We start from the raw sequence: 12,406 nt of genomic DNA on the forward strand, positions 1-12,406 counted from the left end.
AAGGACCTACTCAATCTCGTTGCTTTGGTGAGCACTATCTTACCGTCCTCAGGAGAATGTAAGAACATGCTTTTCCTAAACATCAAGAATGCGTAGGTCCTTTTCAGGAACACACTCGCATCCATGAAAGAATACATATGGTGTACCGTGAAACCATCCACCACTAACTGTTCTACCATCATGGAAACTTTTAAAGATATATATTATATCCGTCACAATTTACCTACGGACTATTCTGTTACACCGCAACAAGACAGCATTTCTCTGAAATAGATATGATCATACGCTAACATTCACCTCTTGAGACTGCCCAAGGTAATTCATCGCTATGGCCAGGTTACCCTGCGACGCTAATAGGTGGGCGTACTCTGTCAGCCGCGTCGCCAGAATCGGCGACTGAATTTCAGGGGTGTATCCGAGCTTGAGCTCGATGGCTTTCCTCAGGATTACAACTTTCTCAACCAGGTCCTGTGAAAGGAAGAAGAGGGTGAATATGAAGTGTGTCTCTAAGAGTATCAATAAGACAAGACAAGCAATATGGATGTCATATTGCCAAACAAAATAACTCAATTTCTGGTATGAGCTTGAGACCGTGACTCAGATATTGCAGAACTGCAGTTTGAGAAACACTGGAAACTTCATTGCTGCTTCCTCATAAAAAGTTTTGATGATATCGATGTTTGTTCATTTGAGCAGATTCTGGAGGGGACATCATAATTTTTCACTTCTACGCATGCAGAAAAATTATGCAACACACAAGTTTGGCCCGGGAGAGGACCATTCTATTTTTATGGAATAGGATTTCAGTAGTTAAACAAGACACACACACACACACACACACACACACACACACAAATCAGGTACCCAAACAAAGAATCTCAAATTGACATCTACAGACACCAGATAAATCTTTAAATACTTTTTGCTTGTCACACTTTACCCTAGCTTTCTTGGATGTCAAGCAGCCAACTTGAAAATGTGCAGATTTGTTTCTTTTACACCAGCATTCAATGAAGAAAACTTAACAAAAATGACAATTAAATAAAGATGCTTGAATTTGTGTGTGTGTGTGTGTGTGTGTGTGTGTGGTTTTTTGTTTTTGTTTTTTGTTTTTTGTTACTAAATCTTGCTCACTCATTGTCAGCGCTAGAACTCATAGATTTACATCCAGGTATTTCTTACCTGTAGTGACAGGGGTGAGTTAGGTGAATGAATGACTTGAGCCCAGCAGGACACCAGTTTATCTACATTGCCAGAACAGATGTAGCATAGACATGCCTGGGGTGCCATCTTTCCATTTCCCTCTGTCTCTAACCTTTGACCCAGGGCATCTAAGAAAAAAAAATAACAAAGCAATATTCACCAGATAAGCATAAAAGTTCAAGAAAAGATACATAAAATGGAGGGCTAAAAAAAAAACGTAAAAAAACTTTGTATCTTTAAATGAGATGAGTGGGGGAAATAGTATTCATTTCATCATTTAATCTTTATTCTTTGCAATCAAATACAGACCTGGGCTTTACTACATGTAAGATTTGCTACATAGATAATATACAGTGACATGAACTATTGTAGCAAAGAACATAGAATCTCAAAATTAACAACAACAACAAAATTGTGGCTTTAATTTCAGTAGCTGCTATTCTTGGGAATAATTGTTTTCTGCAACAAAGCCCCAAAATGGCAATCAGCATAGAGAAACAATTCTAGACATCCCAAAATGTATCTCCACAGAAGTAAAGAATAAAGATAAAGCAATGCTGTACTACGGCTGCCCAACCAACAGTGCAGAGGAGGCGAGTGTTTAAAGGACAAGTTCACCTTCATAAACATAAGGATTGAGAGAATGTGGCAATATTAGTAGAACACATCATTGAAAGTTTGAGGAAGATCAGACAATCCGTTCAAAAGTTATGAATTTTTGAAGTTTTTGTGCAGTAACCGCTGGATGAGAAGACTACTGCAGTGTATGAATAACTTAGATGTCACATGCGTACAACAATATAAGGAAAATATAAAGAGAATTTCACAAAATTCCATCTTTTGAAAAAAGTACACATTTCCCCTGACTCGTTACCAACAGATGTTATGGGTAATATTATTCCCCCTGCCTTTAGAAAGAGGCAAGTCAAGTGCTCTTTTATTATGCGAAAAAAGTGAAAATATGTTGAATTTTCTTTTACATTTTCTTTATACTGTTGTACGCATATGACTCACAAGCTGTAGTAGTCTCCTCATCCAGTGGTTCCAACACAAGAATTTTAAAAATTCATAACTTTTGCATCGATTGTCCAATTTTCCTCAAACTTTCACTGATGTGTTCTACTAATATTGTTGCATTTTCTCAATCCTTATGTTTATGAAGGTGAACTTGTCCTTTAACCTACCACACAAGGAAGAGAATTCTTTTGGTGAACTGTACGTGAGCAGAGCTGTGAGGGCCTCCTTCCAGTTTTCTAATTCTGTATTCTGGATGATGTCTGTCACGTCTTTCGTCACCACTGATGATATTAACTGGAAATAAAACACAAGATTGGGGCAATGAATCTTTGTGAGATGGCACACAACTTCATAATCCACATGTACAAACATAATGTGTATGCATGCACATACATGTTTATTACATGTGTGAGCAATATTGTCATAGATAAGGACACAAAAATGTAGGTCTCGGTGAGTTTCAATCATCTTGCATTGCAAATTCTATTTCATATTAATGCTGACTTTAAAGGGGAAGGCTAGTAACTGATCAGTGGGAATCAGTGGAAATGCTGGGAGATGATTGTTCCAATCCTTATGGGATTCATTCAAGAGTTCATTGTATATCTATTGTTGTGTGAAAATGATTTGCTTCAGAATGGTCTCATATTCAAGTAATGTGCAGTTTAATGCTTCCTGGTTAGCGTCCCTGGTCAGTGACGGAGCATTAATCTGCACATTACTTGAATATGAGACCGTTCTGAAGCAAATTATTTTCACACAACAATAGATATACAATGAACTCTTGAATGAATCCCATAAGGATTGGAACAATCATATCCCAGCATTTCCACTAATTCCCACTGATCAGTTACTAGCCTTCCCCTTTAATGGAGTATGACATATGTCAATTAGAGGAGATCATGACATCACTTCACAACTCCTTCAGTGACCTGTATGTATAAAGTCTTCACATCCTGCTCTAAGTTTTTGGTCGTTGTTGTTGTTTTTTTTTTTCGGGGGGGGGGGGGGGGGGATGATATAATACCAAAAAAAAAAAAAATCTTTTTCATTGAAATAACCTGAAATAACTGTGGTTTTGCATTGATCTGGAAATGATAACTGTTGCGATAAAAGGGTTTGAAGTTACTATGCTACTACAGTTACTATGAAATAATGACATTCATAACATGCAAACCAATGGGAGATCTGTGAGGTGACAATATTATCATCTCTTCTATGTTCAGACGTGGTTACTAATATATATTACTGTTTTGTAAAAACATAAGAAATGCGGAAGTCTGCTATATGATACTGGTTTAAACATGATTAAAAAATGAAGAAGGAGCTATTCTACCTTTTTTTTTCTTGTCAATAATCAGAATTCATCCTGCTAGACTCACCCTCGATACATCACTCTTGCTCTTCTGGAAGTATTTCCTCTGCGTCTTCGCCAGCAGCTCGGGACCACCAGCAATGGCCAGGAGGATGGCATCGGCCATCCGGTTGTCATGGAGACACAGCTCCACGGCGATGTCAAACTTGCCCGTCAGGATGGCTTGGCTTACTAGACCATTCGTATCTGAGAGTAGAATATATAAAGTGATGAAAAAAATAGATGTCATCATTACAGGCATAGACAATGTTTTGACTTGAAAACAACCGATCCTGGCTAATGAAATGTTTGACTTGCCACCAAAGTTTAATATGACAAGATAAAACAAAAGACAACAAAATCTAAAATATGTCCACGTGCTGTGCATCCCAAAAGAGCTAAACACTGTACACACAAACCAATCTGCTTGACATCTACTAGCTTCAATAAAATTGGGTTTGGCTGCAAATTCTGGTAAAAATCCCAGTGCTCCTGACCTTCAAAGACTCAGCTTTATGCACTGTAATTTTTCTTGGTTGCAAGCTGCAGCTTGCTTAACATTGTGGCCTTTTCAAACTTTCTTAGAGCTGTTGTAACATAAGTAGATAGTTCCTGATTGCCAAAACTTCAGGACTCTGCATTCCATTCAAGAAGAAACCATATGACGCTTTGCCAAATATCCTAGGACAATGCGCATCTTGTGGTTACATGTGTAACTCTGATCAGTGTGCCAAATTGATTATCGGTGGGCATAAAATCAATAGCACATAATACTTTGCAATGGCTGTTCACATGTACGATTTACCTTTGCATGTGATACACTCTTCAAAACCGGCATAGCAACATATATTATACAACTCTATCACCTAACAAGTCTCATTGATACACATATTTCATGAAATAACCAATAACCAAATTGTATACAGGCAGAAGCTATTCCTAAACACGACAAAGGTGGCCAACATACCAAGCTTAGGAGGGGGGAACATTACTCCAACAGCTATGACCGTTAATCATCACATATTTGGAAGGGGTGTGTTACATAACATGGGTGCCCCACTCACCGTCTTCTTGTGATATTGTGAAAGGGGAGGCTGCCCGGCTGTCCTCTGACTGTGTCCTGTTCTCTACCTCCACTGGACCGGCGGCCGAGATGGCATCAAATGCTGCCGCCCCATCACCGTCTCCCAGCATGTCATTTGGTGTCTGCATCAATCACGGCACACAAATATGGACATCACAGGGTCGTTTTTACACACTTTAAATCCCCTCCAATATACCTGAAATCTTCTAGCAGGTTTCTGGGCCAACTGTTTTTGCATCTTGATATGACCAATCAGATGAGAACATCTTTAAGTCACATAGCTATGGTGACTGCAATCATTGCAACTTCCAGTAATTGTAATCCTTTTGATACGAAATGTGCCCGTAAATCTTTCTGCACAGGGTTGGTCAAGACTTTCTCCTGTTTCCTTTCTTTCAAAAAAAGAAAAGATGAACAAAAAGGAAAAGCATATTCCAGTCCATAAAACCCTACTTCAAATCATTATCAACTAAATTGTAACTCACATGTGCACTGCTGAAATTGCAGGATATATGTTTGATATGCATTCCATTCCAGTGTAGTATACACGACACACCTTTCCCATTACATTGAAATTGCGCAAAAAAACTAATGCATCCATCAATCTCCCTTAAAATCATCTGAACTAGAACATGGCCTCAGTGAAGCAATGCTGACCTTTGACCCACTGCCAAGCTTAGCCTCCTTTTCCAGGCCTCCCGATGATAATCTCTGCATTCTCTCGGCAAGCTCCTCCGCATCTACACCACCTTCACCTGGTGACAGTATCAAACATTTTTGTACTTTTTTTGTTAGTTTTCTCAAGACATGCAGTAGTTAAATTAAGATCCACACGAATCAACTACATATGAATCAACTACATATCACTGTATTATGCATACTCATAATTTATTCCCTGCTTGTTGAAGTATTTCCAAGCCAATTAAAGACATGCCTTAGTGCCAACAATTACATGTGATAAGATGACCTACATATAAGCTAATCTGCTCTGATTTAAACTACAAATGTACATATCCACAGCTGGGCAATGAAGCCCTGTTTTAACAGAGCCTTTTGAACTAGATTTACTGTAGCATCATCCAGGTAATCTATTTTCACCCTGCCTGTCAAAATGGTTGTTGCTTGGAAATTGTCGCACTGTCGCAGTGTTCTATTGTCCGAGGCGAGAAATTCTGTTCTCCAGACGTTATCCGACATTGACACGGTAAGGTCTGCTAAAACTGGGCTTGAGATATTTTAGTCTTTTCCTTCACTCACATTTCTTTACACAAATTCTATAAAGGGTCAGTCATTATTGTGCACAGCAAACATTGCCGCGGTTCAAATGTATCATAGTAATTAAGTATGCCTGTATACATTTAGCCTACATACATTTAGTCAGTGCTGTTTGAATCATGTGATATATTTGAACACAACACATGACCACCTGTGTGACACAGTGACAGTTGAGGACCGGAAGGTCTTCAAATTCTGTAAAACAGCTCACTGTAATAAAGGCCACCAAATGGCTGCTACTGAGGCCACAAGATTACATACACGTGTGATTTGACTTCCTGGATGTTTGTTGCTTTTCATTTTTTCCTATAATGGTTTGGAATGTGACTGAAAGAGGAGCCTCGGTTTGAAAATTGGCAAGCAATGCCTTTTGCTACATACAAAATGCATGTGGCAATGAAATGTGAAGGCAACAAGCATACATGTAGCTACATTAACATAGGTAAACAGTGGCAGTTACCAGCGCTAGAAAAGGAAGAGCTGAAACGAAAGCTTGATATGGGATAGTTTGCAGAAATACAGTACTATTAGCATGTATGAAAGAAAATATAATTCCAGTAACATCTTGATTGCATAGAACTCTCTTCAATTTTTTTTTTTTTTTTTTTTAATAGATAGATGGTAACTGAGCTATAAGATGCAGAATCAGACACAATCCTTATACAGCACATATAACTCAAGAATTCCCTTGGCTCTTGTGACACACACACCTCCAGAAATAGACAAGAGCTAGGAGAAGAAGTAAAAGTAACATCAAGGCATGATTGCACGTACAATGGAGTGAACAAATGACTTTAAAGAATACAAATCTTTTGACTGCATCAACGAATACGACACTCTGAGGAAGATTGTTTGCCCTCCTCAAATGATGGTCCTTCAATACAGCAAAAATCGTAAAGGGAAAGCAAAATATTTTTAAAAATTTTCACTGATAGGGCATTTTCAAATATGGACATCAGCAACTAGAATCTTTCTCTTTTTTTTTTTTTTACATAACTCTTCATTTAGATACCATCAAAAAGGATTTCAAGAATTTGTTTGTCTGTTTTATCTAAATGCCTTCTGCATTTCACGTGTAACGAAAAACTTCTTAAGCATCATATCTACATTTCATGTTAATTGAATTGGCACCAAAGACTCCGTACACTGTTGAATCTATTTTTGAATGCGAATTGGCAACTCAAAAGTTTAAAGGGGTTGTCTGTTCTCATCATTATTATTTTTATTATTTTTTAGCTATTCACAACAATATCTACTAAGCATCGTAGGCTGGATTTATGAACAATTCTAAAAGAAAAAAGCAAGCTGAGTGTCATTTCAGAAGCAAACTGGCTCCTACAATTCATTCCACACACACACAGATGTGATTGAACGTTTGACTATACATCATCCACCTACATGGCATACTCAGAGGTCTACAGAAATTGCTACCGGCACAGACCATGAGACAATGAAAATTACACCAAATGCTTTTCATCTAATAAAAGTCTGCATTCCAGAAGAGTTCTTAGGATCACAGACACTTTCATACTGCTTCAGGAGGAAGTGGTTACTGACATCTACGCACAGGCTGAATCAGCTAAACATTTATACGCTCTACACATGGGCAGTAACTTACAGCTGGCCCTTTTGTGTGAAGAATAGGCATATGGGCGGACGTTATGTTGATTCAATGGAGATCCCGAGGCTTTATGTATTAATGCAACAACAAAACAAAAACCATAGACAACAGATATGAAATGTATTTCGCAGGAGCTTCATACTAAAATAACGCTCAGATTTATGGCAATTCTTCAAACCAATGTTGATAAAGCAGTGACATATTTTGGGATACTGCTAGCAATTAGAGATAATACATTTGGCGAGTTGTTGAAACCATTCACTAAAGGACACTGCCTTGACCACAGTAAATGACTCAGATAGTGGTATACTACAGTTAATACTTTCACTTTCGGTAGCCCACCCATTAAAATCACACTTTTAATGGCAGTCCCGCACCATTTCAGTACCATGTGCCTTTCAATGTGAAATATGAAATGATATTCAAACATTTCTTAAAGGTAATAAACCACAATAAAGTGTCTTGTCAGAGGAAAGCCTAGCTGCTACAATTCTATCTAGACTAAAATTTTCAGTGAACATTTTACTACATTGTCTGAATTTACAACTAACTGTGACCAACTCTACACCTCGATTGAACTCAAAGATTATCATCCAGCAAAGATTAAGATGTGTAATTATGTCAGTTATTTAATAAAAGTCTGCTTACACTTTCAACATTCTGCAGCAAGGGCAATTCAGGTAATTTTTGTGTTCACACTGACAAAGTGTTTTTCTAATTCAAAATGAATTATCATGGGGGTTTCTGCCCATAGAGACTACAGATTGAAACATTCTGTATGAATAGATCTCAAACAAAAAAAGAGCACAATGAGAGTATCTTTTCAGAGGAAAACCTTCAGATACAGATTTTTCAATGAACATTTGACTACATTATCTAAATTTCTGACCAAAATATATATCTAACTCTCTCTAACAGGTTTGCAGAGTACAGATAATGACAAGTATGCTTCACCATGTCAGTACTCTTGTGACAAACTGGTAAGAAACATGGTCAACATTTTGCTACAGGGGAAGTTCAGTTAAGTTTCGTGTTCAAACTTACAAAGTGCTGCTCTAATTCAAAATGCATTTAAGGGGAGGGGGGGGGGGGTCTGTCCTGTTAAAGAGAAATTTTAATTCATCATTGTCTACAAGTCGGTCTAGAAGTTACATGCTAGGTCGAGGGACAAGAATGAGAACATTCCACCTCCCTGTGTCATTTTGATGGGTTTTCAAAAGAAATATGAACATGCATATGGTTAATGATGAGATATGTATTTCTAGGAATATGAAATGTTCTGTGTATTGTGCGCAAATAATCTTCAGCATGATGTTGGCTTCCACCTGTATGTACTGAAAAAAAGTAATGACGATAATGTGGCAGAGACCACATCCAGCCAAGGGAAGGTGATATTTTCATTTGCATGCACACGTGGAAGACGCTATTGCATGCTCATAAATCATTTCAATTTCATTTCGATATTGCCAAGATTAAGATGGAACAGTGCTTGGACCCACCTTCCAGGGTTCCATTGGTCAATCCCAATGTGGCTCCCGTGGCAACCGCTGCCTTCCGCGCCAGCTCGTGGGCGTCGTGTCCGAGCAGACTGACAAAGTGACTGCGGGGCTCTTTCTCAAAGTTGACCTTTAGCCCCCCAAATGGTGGAGAGGGAAAAAAACGAATCAAGTAGAAATCGAGTAGAAAAATGTATTCTTTCATCACAAAGAACACTTTCCTTGTGAATTCAACATGAGTTTTAATCTTCACGACAGAGACTTTAATGATTGTTTTCTTATTTTTTTTCACACTTTCTTCTACTCTCCAACAAAAGTCTATAGGGTTTAGGTAGATCATGTCATTGCATATCATTCAACTCTCTATGGTCTGACTAATTAATTAGTGTGCATATGATTTAAAGCCACAGTAATGCTTTTCCATTCACATACTAGCACATGAATGCCACCAGCCAAGTGCAAATTTCAAATTTCACTTTATTTCACAGTACGGCTTTAACATGTGTGCATGCTACATTCAGCTTGAAATATGATCCCCAATATATATGGTCATGAATATTTTTTCAAATAATATCCTGCAACCCTACTGAGACCTATAGAAGTGTCTTTCATTCTGCATCCATAGGCAATTCCACACAGGAGATTTCTTGCTAAAAGGTCAGCCCATACCTTCAAAAATTTCCATATCTGCGTGTCGAGCTCGCTGTGCGACTGCTTGATCTTGCCATTACAGAACTCAGTGAAGGACCCGCGTGAGAGGGCGTCCTCTAGCGAGTTGGACCGGTTGATGAGGTCGGTCTCTGTGACGACCTGGCTGATGTGGACAGGCCGCGAGACGGGCGCCATCTGCTGCTGCTGCTGCTGCTGCTGGGATGGCATCTTGGGGCTTGTGAATGAGATCAGCTTGCCACCAAACTGCACATGAAACAGCAAAAGAATCACAAATATAGCATCTGACCTTTCCGATGCTCATATGGGGCAGTGTGCTCGGAGTACACCATTCCAAGATTAATAGGTGATATATTGCATTGTGCATACTGTAAAACATGATATTTATGCAGCACGAAATATTCACAAATTGGAGCCCACAGCCTTCTTCGCAGCATGAATGAAATTTTCGCAAGTTGCCTCTAACATTCAATACATATAATGTAGACAAGAACTCTCGCATGCATTTAATGATGCAAATTCATGAAATTAAGATGCATGTGAATATGCCTCTATTTATAGTATATCATTTTGTGTGTTATAATAAACACTGCCCTGTTTTTGAAACATGCAAATAATGAACACATGATGTACATGATTAATTTCTGATGGAGTGGAAGTTCTTGCTGTTATCTTAAAGTGATGTAAAAATTTGATCCAAACAATCATATAATTATGACTATGAGTACCATATTCCTTCTGCATGAATATTTGTTATGAGTCTTAAACTTGTGTACAGCCAGCCCTACAACATTTTTTGAAGGCACTTGCAAATTACCTGCCTTATCTTTGCAACACACTTGGAAGTCTTCCTGCATTTGTAATCAGTGTATCTGTGCGTGTGCCTGTATGTGTGGATGCACCCGCGTGTATATCTGTGTATGGATGTGCCTGTGCACTTGTCGGTGAGTATGTCCGTCTGTGTGTTATACTGACCCCAAAGGTAGCGCCGACTGGAGTTCTGAGCCACTTGGGTGGCTTCTTGAGGATGACTGGTTCTGCTGGGGCCTGAGTCTGAGGGGCAGGCTGGTTGAAACCATCTGTGCCAGGAAATGAAGATGCAATCTGAAAGAAAAAAAAATGTAGAAAAATTTAATGATGCTGCTAAATAGTTTTTCATCATCTTTATTTTTTTCCAGGTTTTCACTGCTCTTTTGCACAATTCACATTACAATGACACATGATTCACAACCTTTGGAGCTGTGAGTGTCGTCACAATTCTAAACAGTTTTATACATTACATACAAGAGTGATGAAAGCAGATTGCAGTGTGTTCTGAAGTAGCTAAATTGAATTTTCTACACTCTATCAAAAAACATTTCTTTTTGGAAGGAGCTCTTTTTCATACAAAATAACTTTCATCATCAAACCAGATTTATTAAATCTATCTCTCTATCACTTCCAAATAACACGACAATGAATATTTCTTGGACCTGTTGGACACAAGATTTTCAAGTGACTGAAACTGCAAATGTCAACAAACATTCTAGATCCTTTAAACGTCAGGAATGTTTCTATAGTAGATGTTGTTATAATTTACAACGAAATGATGTCTATTGGAATGTAATGGGGAACAAAATCAAATTTTTAGCTTCAAGGAACAAGCAAGCTCTCACTTGCAAAGCATCATGAGAAGTCTCAAACAGTGAAGAGGCTCACTGAAACTACACGCTGGCAAAATGCAAGTCAATACGTCATAGGCGGCAGTTCATGATCTCAGCTTAGCACTTGCAGGGTAATACACACTGTTTTCTATGTGCAACAGCAAGACAGCACAGCAAAATTCATACAAAAGCAAACTTTAATGTGTTATTTTGCCCCTTATTGCAAATGTTGCAAACTCTTTTGAGCTCATGCTTCCTCAGTGCTAACCTTTGATTCCACTTGGCATCCCCAAGTTTTGTGAAACCTTGCATACTCTACCAATGGGATACTTTTTTTTTCACCTTTACATCTTATCAACTCAAAGTATGCACACTTACCTTGTCAACCTGCTGTTGCCGAGGACCGTTTTGCATGCCGCCTCCTCCTAGCAACGAGTATACACTGATGTGGCCATCAAAAGAGGAGGAGGAGATGAGACCGGGGTTGCGTGGGCACCACTGGACGTCGAAACTCCACTGGGACGAGGTGGGCAGCTCGTAGACCACCTCCCCGCCCGGCAGGGGGCTGTTGGGGTTCCAGCAGAGGATCCGGTTGTCTTTGCCACAGGAGAGGAGGAGGTCTGGATCTTGCGGACACCATGCGATGGATAGTACACCCCTGAACACATCAAAAGGATTCACATTACTCACTTACCAGCTGGTATATTGACAGTGAAACAATATCCTTTCATCAGATCACAAACAATATACTGTACTTAAAAACACCTTGGTCATGCACTTCTGATAAGACATTGTAATGAAGGTAGTGCACTGCGCTGCACTGTATAAATTCAAATTTGCAAAATTAGCCCTTTGGCATTTCTGTTTCACTAAGACCGTCACCCTCGGAGGAAAGTAAATATTGCTCATTCCACATCAAACTGTTGTTCACACACTGCATGGCTGCCAGCATTTCCCTATCAAAATCATGCAGACTCCAAAGAGCACTCAGGGAGATACTGCAATGTCACATGCATCTCAGTGGGCAAAAAAAATAATGCCAAA

At 38.9% G+C, this 12,406-nt stretch overlaps 1 protein-coding gene across 1 annotated transcript in view; it reads right to left on the reverse strand.

The window, feature by feature from the left end:
* Positions 1 to 12,406, reverse strand: part of LOC139736914 (protein transport protein Sec31A-like) — a 30,545-nt gene that overhangs the window by 10,223 nt on the left and 7,916 nt on the right. Inside the window, exons 7-16 of the mRNA XM_071647588.1 lie at positions 11,741 to 12,020; positions 10,695 to 10,823; positions 9,720 to 9,965; positions 9,054 to 9,180; positions 5,316 to 5,407; positions 4,639 to 4,780; positions 3,603 to 3,781; positions 2,388 to 2,514; positions 1,183 to 1,331; positions 298 to 468 (exon numbers count right to left, since the gene is read on the reverse strand). Coding sequence (XP_071503689.1) covers positions 298 to 468; positions 1,183 to 1,331; positions 2,388 to 2,514; positions 3,603 to 3,781; positions 4,639 to 4,780; positions 5,316 to 5,407; positions 9,054 to 9,180; positions 9,720 to 9,965; positions 10,695 to 10,823; positions 11,741 to 12,020 — 1,642 coding nt within the window. The remainder of the gene's footprint in view (positions 1 to 297; positions 469 to 1,182; positions 1,332 to 2,387; positions 2,515 to 3,602; positions 3,782 to 4,638; positions 4,781 to 5,315; positions 5,408 to 9,053; positions 9,181 to 9,719; positions 9,966 to 10,694; positions 10,824 to 11,740; positions 12,021 to 12,406) is intronic.

The sequence above is a fragment of the Diadema antillarum genome, unplaced genomic scaffold, assembly GCF_040938485.1.
Source record: "Diadema antillarum isolate AM-2024a unplaced genomic scaffold, OU_Dant_1.0 seq00000674_RagTag, whole genome shotgun sequence".
Lineage (NCBI taxonomy): Eukaryota > Metazoa > Echinodermata > Echinoidea > Diadematoida > Diadematidae > Diadema > Diadema antillarum.